Source organism: Triturus cristatus, chromosome 7 (assembly GCF_964204655.1).
Source record: "Triturus cristatus chromosome 7, aTriCri1.1, whole genome shotgun sequence".
NCBI classification, from domain to species: domain Eukaryota; kingdom Metazoa; phylum Chordata; class Amphibia; order Caudata; family Salamandridae; genus Triturus; species Triturus cristatus.
This window is the reverse complement of record NC_140590.1, coordinates 1,868,147,561-1,868,163,641: the sequence shown is the minus strand read 5'-3', so window position 1 is coordinate 1,868,163,641 and position 16,081 is coordinate 1,868,147,561. Positions and strand designations below refer to the sequence as shown.

Sequence of the window (16,081 nt, the reverse complement as noted above, 5' to 3'; positions counted from 1 at the left end):
TTAAACACACAAGTCCTACTTTTTAAATACAATGCTCCCTGCCCTATGAGCCTTTCTGCCTGACATTTAGGGCCGAATCCCTCCCGTGGATCGATCACCGGGTGGTGTTCTTTAGGGTAGGGGCCCTCAAAGACCCACCACGATTATGTTCAGGAGATGGAGTAAGGTCACATACTCATCCCTCACCGAGGCGCTGGGTAACCCCCCCCCCCCCCCCCCACCCTTGATACTAATAATGAGATGGCTGTCGCCCAGTTTACCGATTGGATTACTAATGCAGTCAATCAGGTCGCCCCCTCCAGATAGCCACCCGGATCAGGCGTCCTCCTGGTGTTCCTTGGTATGGTCCGGAGCTTAAACTTCTTAAGGTGGAATGCAGACGGCGGGAACGGCTCTGGAGAGTGGACAACAATGGGGTCTGTAGGCAAGCTTATAACCAGGTTTTGCATAATTATAAGCAGGCCATACGGATAGCCAAGAAGGACTATTTTTCCCAGAAAATCTCGGAGGCAGGGAATTCCACCAGAGAACTTTTTAAAACTGTATCCCTCCTGGCGAATCCCCAGCAGACCAATCGGTTCAGCCCGGATCAGTCCTTCTGTGATCAGCTGGCTGTCTTTCTTTCAGAAGAAGGTAACCACCATCTATGACGAATTGTTAAATTCAGCGGCACCTAAAACTTCCTCACAGGAGATATCTACCTGCAGTTTTTCAACTATTGACCCGTTATCTCGAGGTCAAGTTTTGACATTATTAGGCTCCATAAAGTCTGGGGCCGTCTCAGACCCCTGCCCCCCCCATATTATGCACCTGGTGGCTGATAAGATTATTCCTAGTCTCACGGTCCTGATCAATCAGGTACTAGCAGCTGGACCATATCCAGCCACATGGAAAACGGTGAGTGTTAAACCCCTTCTCAAAAAGGCCTCGCTGGATCCCTCTGAATTTAAAAGCTATCGCCCCATCTCCGGTCTCCCTCTGGCGGCCAAAGTCACCGAGAAGGCTATAAACCAGACCTTGATGGAGTATCTTGATAAGAATGCCCTGCTGGACAGGTCTCAGCTTGGCTTCCGACCCAGACACTCCACAGAATCGGCTCTTATAACCGCAGCTGAGGGTATTCGAGCTACAGTGGATGGAGGGGGGAGAGCTATTCTCGTCCTCCTGGACCTGTCCGCTGCGTTCGATACCGTTAATCATGCGATGCTGATGCAGCGTTTGAGGGAGGTTGGGATTGTGGACCGGGCTCTGGCCCTTCTCTCATCCTTTTTGGATGATCGAAGACAAAGTTTACAATGGGCCGGCCTACACTCGGCTAATTTCGTTCTACCGTGCGGCGTTCCACAAGGGTCTGCCCTTTCTCCGACCCTTTTCAACATCTATGTCAGACCACTGGCCAGTCTGGTCAGGAGACATGGTTTTATGCTGGTGTCCTATGCTGATGATTCACAGCTAGTGATATCAGTTGTGGACCACCCTGATCATATAGCGGCCAAATTCCATGCCTGACTTGTTGGTGATGTGATGGATTGGATGCGATTGAGCTTTTTAAAGATTAACACTGAAAAGACTGAAGTGATGGAGTTCAGGAAAGGTCCCTCAATCTGGAACACTCTCTGGTGGCCTTCGGAGGCAGGGCAATGTCCCCGCCCGGTCACGAAGGTGAGGAACTTGGGGGTGACCTTTGACGAAAAACTGGATGTGTCAGCCCAGCTTAACAGCCTAACTTCATCATGTTTCTTTCTGTTAAAAACTCTGCGAAACATTTTCCCATACATCCCGCTGGCGCTTCAGAAAACTGTCATGGCCACTTTATTTTTGTCCAGATTGGATTACTGTAATGCCATGTTCCTGGGGATGGACAAGTTCCAGGTTGGAAAAATCCAGTCCTTGAACGCCGCGGTTCGGGTGATCCTGAACCTGCCCAGGGGTTGCCCCACCTCGGCGGGCGGGAAATCTCTTCACTGGCTCCCGGTCCAACAGAGAATCGAGTTCAAGGCACTCTGTCTGGTTCACCGGGCCCGTTTTGGGGGTGGTGCTAATGATGGAAGCGACAGGTTTAGACCCTACATCCCGTCCCGTGCTTTGCGGTCAGCCAACCTGGGCCTCATTTGAACCTCTAGATTTAAACTAGCGAGATGGGGCGGTCGCTCCTTTGGCACGTGTGAGGCCAGACTATGGAACCATTTGCCTGTGGAGATGCGACTCCAACCTAGTTATACCCTCTTTAGAAAAATGTTGAAACATCGCTTATTCCAGGCCCAATAATAACTCGCCTCCTGCTGACCACTCACACTACAGCGCCAAGACACCCTCTGGTATTCGAGCGCTTTATAAGCTTCTTTTATACTTATACTTATACTATACATATAAGTGTTAAAAAGATCAGTTTAGGCCTGACAAAAGGTTTACTTTGCCAGGCCAAAGGAGAGATTTAAACAGCATTACTGGCTGCAATGGCAGGCCTGAGACACGTTTAAAATGCTACTTTATTTGGTGGTACAATAACTGCTGCAGGCCCACTAGTAACATTTAATTTACAGGCCCCAGGTACATGTAGTGCCACTTTACTAGGGACTTACAAGTAAATTAAATGTGCCGATTGGTTGTAGTCCAATTTTCCTTTAGCGCTGGTTAGCAGTGATAAAGTGCACACAGTCCTAAAGCCAAAACAGGACTGAATGCAAAAGGTTTGAGGGAATACCACGCCAAGGAGGTGAGGTCTAACAGGAAGATATATTGGATCCAGCATGGGGGAAACAGGGAGTCATCCAGGAAAGAGTCAACTAATCCAGAAGAAGAGCGACCTGAAAGATATCGAGAGAAAGAGACTGCGAGAGGGAGATACATATATATTCATATGCAGAGAAGAACCACCGTTGGTAATAGAAAGATACGCAGAACCGTATCAGTGTGGAAACAGAACCACTCTGGGGAGAAACAAGCATGCCGTCTGAGTGAGAAGGAAGCACAAACACCTATATGAGAAAAGAGAGACTGCGAGAGGGAGATACATATATATACATATGCAGTGAAGAACTACCGTTGGTAATAGAAAGATACGCAGAACCGTATCAGTGTGGAAACAGAACCACCCTGGGGAGAAACAAGCATGCCGTCTGAGTGAGAAGGAAGCACGTACACCAATACGAGGAAAAGAGGACGTGAGACATGGAGGGTAGAAGGGGCAAAGCAGACAGAAGAATACACCCCGGGGTGCAATCAACGTCACTAATAGCATGTGACAAAATGCACACGTACAGTGACTCCGGTGCCAGACTGTGTGTTATTAGTACAGCACCCCAAATGTGCTCCAGCATTGAATGCTGGAATATCCCTTCATGACACTGGATTTCTTTGTGACATTGTAAAGATTCGCATATGCAAATCTGGAAATATACAAACTTTCCACAAGAAAAGTTTCAGCCATTGGACATTTTGTTTGCTCCCACTTTCGGCGGTGCATAGGTGACCTTTCCAAAATGTCCTAGAATTCTTAATTAAGGAGATTATTTCATATTTCTCTCCTGACCAAATTGAGGAATTTTAGTTACTCATTGGCATAAAAAGTGCTGACTCCGTCTACTGTAGATAACTTGTGTATCATCCGCAAACGAATCAAACCCGTTGCCTCCGTACTTAGGGGTTTCATAGTTATTGGAGGAGTGTTGTTGCTGAAGCAGATATTTGGCATGGTATATGCTTTCAATTACTATTTAATTTTTTAAAAATTTTAATTGAAATAGTTTTAAGGACAGTTAAACTAGACAGGATCCTTTTAGGCTAGTTCTGTGGGATCAGGGAACATGGGTGCAACTGGGCAATCCTTGTAAAAAGGATTGCTTGTTGTCCTGGAGCCGCAGGCGCGAGTCCGACTCTGCGCTCAGTGGAATGCTGTGGGACTGCTCTTTAGGCTATTGGTTGTTTTATCCTAAGGGGGCTAGTGCTAGCTTAGTGGTGGTCTTAGGCTTTCATTAAGTGGTGGCTTGGATTTAGGAGCAGACAGTTAGGATCTCTTAGACTCGGGTCCAAGAGTTCATGAGATTATGACTTATTACTTTGGTTGGCTCCAACCTCAAGGGCCTCTGTCCTTAAAATATATCGGCCTAATTGTACTTTGGTCTGAGTTAGTGTAATTGACGCTGTCCAAGTGACCCATATTTGTTAACATAGCACACCTTGTTCCCCAGCAAATCTTTCTCTCAAGAACAACACGTGTCCAAAGAGAGACGAAGAGCCCATTTCAGTGTTCGTGGATCGTCATTGGATGGAAGTTGAAAGCAGCACTGACCTCAGTTTCGGTGAGTTTATTTTCAGACGCTACTAACAGCTTTCAGTGCATGGATTGAGGCTGGATTGATCCTTTTCAGATGGTTATTTCTCCTGTAGTGGAACAGAGCTGACATTAGCTGCCACGTGATCCCTTTCAATCGGCCTCTCTGTTGATACTGTACTTGCATTAGTCACAGTCTCACCCATGGATTGAGGCTGGATTGATCCGTTTCAGATGGTTATTTCTCCTGTGGTGGAACAGTGCTGACATTAGCTGCCCCGTGATCCCTTTCAATCGGCCTCTCTGTTGATACTGTACTTGCATTAGTCACAGTCTCACCCATGGATTGAGGCTGGATTGATCCTTTTCAGATGGTTATTTCTCCTGTAGTGGAACAGAGCTGACATTAGCTGCCCCGTGATCCCTTTCAATCGGCCTCTCTGTTGATACTGTACTTGCATTAGTCACAGTCTCACCCTTGTTCAACAAGTCATCTTTGCTTCTACATTGGTGTGGTTCTGGCAGTAGGCGCCACTAAACAACTCCTTTCCACGATGACAAGGTAGGTCTGAGTAACTCCGATCGTGAGCTACATGAGTAAGTGATCCATTGTTTGTTAATGCCTATTAATAGCAAGCGCAGCAGGATAAATATCTCTTCCAGATGTATTACTGCATGCTTAGTGTGTGATTGTACCTACTTCCACGCCTCTTTCGCTCTTTAAAAGGACTTTTATGGACATGTGCAAGGTGATTGGCTCCCCGGTACCTTGAAGCTTCTGACATGACCATCTCAGAGACATGTACTAGGTGATTGGCTCCCCCGGTACCTTGAAGCTCCTGACATGACCATCTCAGAGACATGTACTAGGTGATTGGCTCCCGGGTACCTTGAAGTTCCTGACATGACCATCTCAGAGACATGTGCAGGGTGATTGGCTCCCGGGTACCTTGAAGTTCCTGACATGACCATCTCAGAGACATGTGCAAGGTGATGGGCTCTCCAGGAGCCTTGAACCCTCCCCCACAAGCACACAGCTCTTTGATAGCCACAGTTCTTCTAGTGTGATTCTTGCATAGTCATGTATGTACAAAGTGTGCAACTCTGTTAGGACCTTGAAGTTCTCAACACAACCCTTCGATATGTACACAGTGATCAGCTTCTCAGTGCCTTTGGTAGACCAGATCTTGGCCCGGTCTGGGGACCTCTTCATAAGACCTTTAGATAGAAATAAAAAAGCTCCTGTCAGCTCTCTTCGTTCTATAGTTGTCTCCATACTGAGCGGCTCAGTGAGACCATACATCTTCATGTTTCTGTTTTCTCCTTGCACTAGGGCATGAGATTACCCCCGTTTACATTAAGGAAGAGGAGGAGGAGTCTATTTGCTTGGATCACCAGGATGATAAGGAGCTCAGGAGTGCCAGCAGCCAGGCGGGTGAGCGAGTCTTCCTTCACTTCCTGGCATCAGAAGTGCTTTACTCTTCAGAGAACACATTTTGTTGTTCTTGTGGAAAGCCGTGTTGCAGACGTCTCTTTCAGTGTCACAAATCGATTATTCAGTAATGCATTGAAATGAAATAAAGTGTGGTTCTCCCTATGACCAAGTGCTGTTGTGGAATTAGGTTCCTTAATCAAGTTAACATGCAGAGCATTTACAGTATGCATGAATGTGCACAGCAAATATGAAAAAAATAAGGCACTAACCGATACGAACAGCACCACAGTGGTGATCAGCCAAGGGCAGCCTGCCATAATTAGATATTGCCTCTAGCTGGGCAGGCATTTTTCGGCTAAGTGGCTTTCATTAAGAGGTGGCTTGGATTTAGGAGCAGACAGTTAGGATCTCTTAGACTCGGGTCCAAGAGTGGCTTCCACCCCGAGTCTAAGAGATGCTTCACTGAAACATGTTCTTGTGCATTAGAACCAAGCAGCTCAACTTTGGTCTCATCCGTCTGTAGGACATTGTTGCAAAAGTATTGTGTTCAAGGCATGTGGGCTGCTGAATTCATATCTGTGCATAGATCGCCGCCTAGTGTTGGGTCCGGATGTTTGCACGTTGTTGTCCTGGAAGAGTCTTCGAAGTATCCTGAGATAGGTGACTCCTCCCCTGGACCACAGTGCGCATGGGCATCCTCTCCATCCTCAGATTGGTTTTTTCCGCCATTGGGTTCGGATGTGCTTATCTTGACTCAAGTTAGGAAAATTTAGTTTTCAGGCCAAAAGGCCTTTAGTTTTCGTCGGTACTGTTCCCGATCGGTATCGACAGTTTACTTGCTAGTTTAGCGACTTTAACAACTTTTTCGGATCCATGATATCCGAACATCGACCCTACATCGACGATGGAATCGAGGACCCCATTCAAGCGGTGTCCTGTTTGCCACGCGAAATATCCACATATCGACGTCCACCCGGTGTGCAACAAATGCCTCTCACCGGATCACGACGAATCGAAATGTATGGCCTGTGCCCGATTCAGATCCAAGAAGACTCTCCGGAATCGTCGAGCCGCGAGACTTGAAGCGCAGCAAGCGGCACCGGCCCCGACCAACATCTTCAGCACCGAGGACGAAGATGTTGAAAGCGTGGAAAACGTACCCTCCAGCCCCGCTTCCGAACACGGTTCCAGATCGGAAGACGTAGATGAAGAGCTTTTTCACAGGGAAGAAGCCGACGATGAGGTAGGAGACTACGATGAGGCCTTAGGGGCCGAAGAAGGTAGCTCTGGTGACGAGCAGGGCCTACCCGTCCAAACGGAGGATATCCCAGTGCGTCAGTCTACGGCTCCGGTCGAGGGATCGCCTTCGGGCCTTACCCAAGATCAATCCCGCAGTTCTTCGGCCCCGCCCTCTGGCCCGGCCTCGGACATCCAGCGAGAGCCATTATTACCCAAAAAGACTGGTTTCCCTTCCACGAAACCGAAACCAATCGTCGCACCGGTTCAACAGAAACCGAAAGTGAAACTAACACTGGTCGGCTCGAGGACCACCACACCTTCGACGCCAGCCAAAACCGTCGGCTCCGACCGCACCAAAAGGGACTTCGGTGCCGAACTCGCTGCAGCCGATGTCGGCGCCGACCCAAAGAGAAAGGCCATCGGTACCGCCAAAGCGCCTCGGCCCTCAGCACCGAAACAATCGGCACCGACCACCAAGGTTAAAATGCCCGCTGTATCGCAATCCACCTCGAAAGCAGCGACTACGGTCCAATCATCGACGCCGTCGACAGCCACTACCTCTCCTCGACTCGATGACTCGACTCGATGACCCTGTGGCTCCAAAGAAGTCCACACCTGCCTCTACAGAACCACTCGGCGCCAAAGAACCGTCAGCGTTCCAGGTGCGACAAGTTGCAGCGTCCTTGCAACGCATCAGAGAAAAGGCAGCCCTCCAGGCCACGTTGTGCTCCGAGCCGAAAATGGTTCAAAAGGCACCTTCGGCACCAACCAACATCACCTTTGGTTTGCCGCCATCCACGGCGCCGAAACTATTCGAGATCAGAACACGTGTCACACAGACAAGGTCCCCATCTTCTGAACACTCTCCTACTGGGACATCACCGTCCCACTTCATCGACGCCGACACCGGCAGGCTCATGCTCCGAAAGCGGAAGATCACTTCCGAGCAGGCTTTGGACTCTTACAGGATCCCGCTAAAGCAAAAACTGCCGGCGGAATCGGAACCAGTTCTTTATCAACGCCTCCACACCTCTTACCCAGATCCACAGTCCTTCTCTCCGACGCACTCCGACACGGTCGCTATAGAGGACTACATGGGTGACGACACCACCTACCCCAGGGATATGGACCCTGAAGGCCAGCAGGACCCTGATCACGCTTGGGATGACCCTGTAGACCCAGGTGCCGCTATGGATACACAGGACACGCAGCTTTATGGCGCAAAAACGTCTCCCACAGAGGACACTGCTGCATTCAACGCCCTCATTGAACGTGCAGCAGCCAATCATGGAGTGCAACTCCACTCGGACACAATCGAGGACGATTTCTTGGTGGACACTTTCGCATCCTCAGAGAGGACTGTAAAGACTCTGCCCATGTTGAAAGGTGTCCTCAAGCCAGCAAAGGACATTTTCAAAGAAACCACCAGGGCACGGGTAATAAACCCCAGGATCGAGAAAAAACACAAGCCGGCACCTGGGGACCCTACGTACATTAGAGGCCAGTTACCTCTGAACTCCATCGTAGTTGCTAATGCTCGCAAACGGGCACACTCGCAGACAACTGGTGATGCTCCTCCCCCGGACAAAGAGTCCAAGGTGCTAAAGACCTCCGGCAAAAGAATTGCAGCCCAGGCGGCAAACATATGGCGCATTGCCAATACACAGGCGCTCCTAGCTCGCTACGATCGCTCCCACTATGACACGTTAGAGACCCTACTCCAACATCTACCAGACGAGTACAAAGAGGCAGCGGAGCTCCTCATCAGGGAGGGACAACTTCTCGCAAACGCATCCATTAAATGTGCATTGGATGCCGCCGACACAGCTGCGAGAGCACTAAACACCAGCGTCCTGCTACGACGACACGCCTGGTTACGAATCTCCGGATTCAAACCTGAGGTTCAAAATAACATCCTCAATCAGCCGGTCAACCCCAACTACTTATTCGGACCAGAGGTTGACACCACCCTAGAAAAGATAAAAAAAGACACAGACACTGCAAAGTCAATGGGGGCTCTGCAAACGCAGACATTTCGTAGTGGCTCCATTCGTCGCCCCGGAAATAGAGGAGCGGGTAGAGGACAGGGGTCACAGCAAACCTACAATAAAGGAGGCACACAAAGTACCTACGATAAAAACACCCGAGGTGGATATCGTGGCTCCAGTACAAAGGGCAGAGGACGCGGTTACGGCAATACCAGGTCCTCCCCCAAAAACAAACATTGACGCCCTCTCCCTTCCCCCCGACCACATAACACCTGTCGGGGGAAGACTCCAGCGGTTAGGGTCCACGTGGAATACCATCACCACGGACAGGTGGGTCAAAGATGTTATCCAACACGGTTACTGCCTCGAATTAACCTCCACTCCACCCACAATACCGCCAAAGCACCGTCCTATGTCCTCAGAGCACTTAGCATTATTACAGCAGGAAGTGCTAAGTATGCTGCAAAAAGGCGCAATAGAGGTCGTGCCCGTCCACCAGCAGGGGACAGGGGTGTACTCTCTGTACTTCTTAATACCAAAAAAGGACGGGTCACTCAGACCTATACTAGACCCGAGACCCCTCAACCACTACATTCTCTCAGAGCATTTCCACATGCTCACCCTACAGCAGGTTCTCCCGCTGCTCAGACAGGGAGACTTCCTAGCCACGCTAGACCTCAAAGATGCGTATTTCCACATACCCATACACCCGTCACACAGAAAATATCTCAGGTTCACTATTCAGGGGCAGCACTACCAATTCAAAGTCCTTCCCTTCGGCGTGACAACAGCACCCAGAGTTTTCACAAAGTGCCTAGCTACTGTGGCTGCACATCTACGGAGGCAACACATTCACGTCTACCCTTACCTGGACGACTGGCTTGTTCAGGCAAAGTCAGCCCAGCAATGTGCCAGCCACATGTCCCGCACCATTCACCTTCTTCACAGTCTGGGATTCTCACTAAATTACCCAAAATCACATCTCCAACCCGCACACGTACAACAGTACCTAGGTGCGACCATAGACACTCTGGCAGCCACAGCTCAGCCAAATTTGGTGAGGATCAACAGCATGCAAATGCTGATCTCAAAGTTCAAACCCCAACACTCCCTTCCTGCGCGAGTGTTCATGCAGTTGATAGGCATGATGGCCTCCTGCATTTTCATAGTCCCGCACGCGAGACTACATATGCGCCCGCTTCAGGAGTGCTTGGCACGTCAATGGAATCAGGCTCACGGGCAATTAAAAAACCTAGTGTTGGTGAGCGGTCGGGCATACAACTCTCTGCATTCCAAGAGCCTATTCCACAAATAATACTGACAGCGGACGCCTCTCTCCAGGGTTGGGGAGCTCATGTACTCACTTACACAGTGCAGGGACTATGGACGACACAACAAAAGAAGATGCACATCAACGTTCTGGAACTGATGGCTATCTTCCTCGCCATGAAGGCATTCAAAGTACACTTGTGCAACAAAGTCGTGTTGATCCGGACGGACAACATGACTGCCATGTACTACATACAGAAGCAGGGAGGAACGCACTCTCCACAGTTGTCTCATCTGGCTCAGAGCATGTGGAAGTGGGCCATTCAGAGGAACATATCCCTCATGGCGGAGCACCTCCCCGGCAAGGACAACCAGATTGCGGATCTGCTCAGCAGACACAGCCACCAGATGCACGAGTGGGAGCTACACCCGTCAGTACTCCAACCGTACTTCCAACAGTGGGGTCATCCAGAGATAGACCTATTCGCCACAAGCGAAAACGCAAAATGCCAAAGCTTTGCCGCCAGGTTCCCACATCCACAGTCGCAGGGCAATGCGATATGGATGAACTGGTCCGGCAGATTTGCGTACGCTTTTCCCCCAGCACCGTTGATACCGCTGGTGGCACGCAAACTGCGACAACACTCACTGACACTCATCCTGGTTGCTCCAACATGGGCACGCCAGCCATGGTACACCACCTTTCTGGAACTTTCCGTGGTGCCGCATCAAAGGCTGCGGATCAAACCCGCGCATTTGACGCAGAACCATGTACAAATTCAGCACCCAGATCCGCAACAGCTGAACCTGGCGATCTGGCTCCTGAAGTCCTAGAGTTTGGCTCCCTAAACCTGCCACCCGACTGTATGGAGATCATTAAGGAAGCTAGGAGACCCACTACCAGAGCTTGCTATGCAGCCAAATGGAAGAGGTTTGTCATTTATTGCAATAACAATGACATTAACCCGCTAGACGCATCCATTCAAAACATAATCTGTTACCTCTTACACCTATACCGATGCAACCTGGCATACACCTCAATACGTATCCATTTAACCGCAATAGCAGCCTATCTCCAAAACAGGCAGCACCTCTCTTTATTCAGAGTGCCTGCCATCAAAGCCTTCTTGGAGGGACTTAAACGAGTAATTCCCCCAAGACACCCACCAGCACCAGTGTGGAACCTCAACTTGGTCCTCACCCGACTGATGGGTCCACCCTTCGAACCTCTCCACTCATGTGAGATTCAATTCCTCACCTGGAAAGTAGCTTTCCTAGTGGCAATCACTTAGTTGAGAAGAGTTAGTGAACTCCAGGCACTAACCATTCAAGAGCCATTCATACAGGTTCACGCAAACAGGGTCGTACTACGTACCAACCCCAAATTCATGCCTAAAGTAATATCGCAGTTCCACATGAATCAAACGATTGAACTGCCTGTTTTCTTTCAGAATCCACAAAATGTCGCTGAAAGAATGCTCCATACACTAGACGTCAAAAGAGCCCTCATGTACTATATAGACAGAACTAAAAGCTTTAGAAAGACAAAACAACTTTTCGTTGCCTTTTCCCCACAACACAAAGGCAACGCCATCTCCAAAGCAGGTATAGCCAGATGGATCGTTAAATGTATTCAAATTTGCTATCAAAAAGCTAAACGCACATTAACGATTCCCCCACGAGCCCACTCAACACGTAAGTTAGGGGCCTCCATGGCTTTCCTGGGAAACATTCCTTTACATGATATATGTAGAGCAGCCACATGGTCCACTATACATACATTTACCAAACACTATTGTGTAGATGTACACTCAAAACAGCAGGCAGCTGTAGGACAGGCTGTTCTCAAAACTCTTTTTCAGACCGCTGCAGATGGCACTGGTAGCCGCCGCTAATGGGAGGTACTGCTATGTATTCTATGCACAGATATGAATTCAGCAGCCCACATGCCTCGAACTGAATATGCTACTTACCAGTATGCATCTGTTCTTGGCATGTAGGGCTGCTGACATTCATATCGCCCACCCTCCTCCCCGGCGCCTGTAGCAGCTGCAGCTCTCAGAATTACTGTATAGCATGGTCATCACTTTCTGTATCTACTCCATCACTGCCACAATGGCGAAAAACAATCTGAGGATGGAGAGGATGCCCATGCGCACTGTGGTCCAGGGGAGGAGTCACCTATCTCGTGATACTTCGAAGACTCTTCCAGGACAACAACGTGCAAACATCCGGACCCAACACTAGGCGGCGATCTATGCACAGATATGAATGTCAGCAGCCCTACATGCCAAGAACAGATGCATACTGGTAAGTAGCATATTCAATTTCATTTGGATACTGTTTGCCAACTTAAGCTGTGCAGCAATGCCCAGGAAAGCCATAATTGTCTAGTCTTAATATAATAATAGAGTTAGGAATTGTAATATTTACCATGAAGACAGAAGTCTTTCAATATCTGCATATAGATTTGGGATTCTTTGCCATCTCTAAGAGTAACATAAAGTCTGATCTTGGGGGAAATTTGCTAGGGCTGCCACTCCTGCGGACATTGGCATCTGTGTTGAGGGTTCTCCATTTGTAAATAATCTTTCTTACTGTGAACTTCATATTTTGGGGAAATCGCTTTATAACCCTTGTCAGACTTAAGAGCAGCAGCGGTATCTTTCAGAGACTGACGTGGATCTCTTTCGACTTTAGCGTGATGTCTTACCACCGAGTACTCCAGACCAAACTGACACCGATTCTGATTTTATATACAAGTGGTCACACTTCCTGTTAGAAATGGGGGCCTCCAGCTGGCAGCGGCTGGCGCGGTGTTAAATAGTGACCCTTCTTCCGAAGTCAGAGTAAGGGGGCTACACCCTTTGATAACCCCTGCTCAACCCTGTGGTAACGTAGCACGAGCAGACAGGCCTATCTCAGAGGCAGTGTGTGAAGCATTTATGACTATACACAATAACGTTGGAAAGACGCTACAAAACGGACACCACAAGCAAGTATAGAAAAATAGTTATTTTGATATAGGTTAAGCACGAAACTGAGAAATGCTCAAAGAACCACAATGCACATAATTCATTCAGGGCGATGGAAGCACTCGTGCGTGCGGGTGGAATGGGCTTAGTTCGAGATCGGTGCCTAGGTGGCCCGGTTATGCACAATGTACCTGGGATATAAAGGGGGCACTGCGCACAGTTTCACGGGGAAGGTGCGGGATGACAGGCGGACTCTCAGCTGCCACAACTCCTCGGCTTTAGCAGTCCGCGGCGTGCAATCACGCTAATCCTAGGATGGCGTTAGAAGGCGGCGCCTAGCGGCACACACAGAAGATGGCAAGCTTCATGACGTAGGGGCTAGCGTGGGCGCTCAGCGGCACAGCTCTTCAGCTGCAGCAGCCCGCGATAGCAATAGCGATGGTTTCTGTAGTAAAACAAGGGTGGGCACTCAGCGGCACAGCTCCTGAGCAGCGGCGGCCCAAAATAGGGATAGTACTGATTCTCGTAGTGTCCTCGTGGTAGGACCAATGCGGGCACTCGGCGGCATGACTCCTCAGTGGCAGCGGCCCACACTAGCAACAGCAATAGTTTTCGTGGCAAGGCCAAGGCGGGCACTCAGCGGCACAGCTTCTCAACTCCAGCGGCCCACAATGGCGATAGCAGTGGTTTTCGTAGCAAGTCAGATGCGGGCACTCAGCGGCACAGCTCCTCAGCTGCAGCGGCCCACAACAGCGACAACAATGGATTTCGTAGAAAGGCAAATACGGGCACTCAGCGGCACAGCTTCTCAGCTGCAGCGGCCCACAATGGCGATAGCCATAGTTTTCGTAGCAAGTCAAATGCGGGCAAAATGCGGGCACTTAGCGGCACATCTCCTCAGCTGCAGCGGCCCACAATGGCGATAGCAATAGTTTCTGTAGCAAGTCAAATGCGGGCACTCGGCGGCACAGCTCCTCAGCTGCAGCGGCCCACAATGGCGAAAGCAACAGTTTCTGTAGCAAGTCAAATGCGGCGTTCCCCACAGTAGGACTAGAGACCCTGGATTTCTCGACAGAGGCCTCACCTGCAAGTAGGATTCCCTTCAAGAGGAATCCGAGCTGCTGACGAATGAAGTCTAATGTCCCTGAGACTTCAGCAGGAGGCAAGCTCAAATCAGGCCCTTGGGTAGTTGCTTCAGCAGATGGATGAAAGTTTCAAAGTCCTTTTCCTCTTGTTACGCATACAGAGGTTCGTCTTCGCATCCCGAAGTTACACACCTCGGAGGTGTTTTAGCTCAGATCTTTATACCCCAAAAGTCTTTGTTCTTAAGAAAGTCACAAATCACTCGACCCGGCCAGAACCAGTTTGTTGTCGACTTGGGTCACTTTATTTAAATGTAAATGGGTTGTACTTGTATAGCGCACTGTTACCCTAGGGTGTGCTGGCGCTGTACTCATACCGCTGTGGAACCCTTCCTGGCTTTTCCCTGTGAAATGTCCACTCCTGGGCACCCCCAAGGTGAAGCCAGGCATCCCAGCGCTGTTGGGGCCGTTGTGGAGATTAAGCAAGCTATTGCCCAGAGTTGCAGAGTGGGACCCATGATTAGAATAGGCACAGAGGCGAGAATTAACAGGTCCGAGGAAATTGAGCCCAAGACCCGCCGAGGCGGGAGTTGAACCCTGGTCCCGGGCCAGACCTTTGCATCAGGGTCTGCCGCTCTAACCATTGAGCCACACTTCTCCTACGAGGCGGCATCCTCCCTTTCAGGGAGAGGGGGCTCACCATCAGACGCCCAGTGGGAGGTGGAGCCATCATTCACCTTGCCAGGCACAGCCCTGCTAAGATCAAAGGGGTCACCCCTCCCCATATTTTAACGGCAGATTCCTCCATTCAACCCAGGTCGGCCTCAGCCTGCCCTGGCCTTCTAAACCAGATGGCCAATACACATACCAAGAAAACACACAGGAAGGTTTAGACAAAAAGATACCTGCTTTCCAAAAGCAGTAATTGCACACTCAGAATATAATGACAATCACCACTACCAGATGCACGTTAATATTTGAAGCTTAAGCATACCAAATTTGACTTTCCTAACATGTTCCTTGGCACTACTAAGACTATACTAGTTCATACAGTTAATTTATAAAAAGGAGCATTCGCGCTGTGACACTGAATGGCAGTGGCACAGCGCCCAGAGCGTCTAACGCCAACAACCACGAAGGAGACAAAAAGTGACAAAAAATAGAAGGGAGACCTACGCCAATGGTGCCAGGTCTAACACTTCCTAAGACTCCAGTAATAATATGCCCATTTTTAGCAGCACCTGATTCTCATTGCCTTCTTCCATAATATGGAAGCAGTTACTTTTTCCCAGAAGGCCTCTGAATGCAAGTGGTGGTAAAGTGAATGTTATGTGTTACTCGTCACAAGGTTAGATGTAACTACTGTTACGCCATTCGAGGAACGTCAGACGTGCTGTATTCTGTAAATCTTAGAATCGTAAGATTTTTCTTTCTGTTTTACATCCATGTATATTCCTTGAATAAACATAAATACCCAGCCTAAGTTTCCCTGTCGTCTGGTTTGTTTCATGAAAGATGGGACAGCCATTTGTAATGGTGTTTTATTTCGTTGTGAATTAAGTTTACTCTTCTCTTCAACCAGCACTCATTCACTCATTCTTCTTGTGGTTGTGCATTATTAGAATCAATAACTATGTTATCTCGTTTCAGGGCAACCAGTTATTTCATCTATCTTTTCACAAAAAATAAAATCAGAGGAAGGAAAGTGTCGACAAGAGAATGCCAAGAACGAGAGGAGAATCTCAGGTGAGTCACAACGCATAACTGGTGAGAAGATTAGTTGACAATCGGTCGGCTTCAGGAGCACAGAGCGCCACCCT

General features: G+C 49.1%; 1 protein-coding gene across 4 annotated transcripts in view; it reads left to right on the top strand.

Annotated features, from left to right (window-relative positions):
- Positions 1-16,081, top strand: part of LOC146813541 (uncharacterized) — a 90,531-nt gene that overhangs the window by 51,615 nt on the left and 22,835 nt on the right. For 2 of the 4 annotated variants that reach the window (XM_085620323.1, XM_085620322.1), the window contains exons 4-6: positions 4,191-4,301; positions 5,607-5,708; positions 15,912-16,007. In XM_085620323.1, coding sequence (XP_085476449.1) covers positions 4,191-4,301; positions 5,607-5,708; positions 15,912-16,007 — 309 coding nt within the window. The remainder of the gene's footprint in view (positions 1-4,190; positions 4,302-5,606; positions 5,709-15,911; positions 16,008-16,081) is intronic. The other 2 variants (XM_085620324.1, XM_085620325.1) reach the window with 1 other exon arrangement.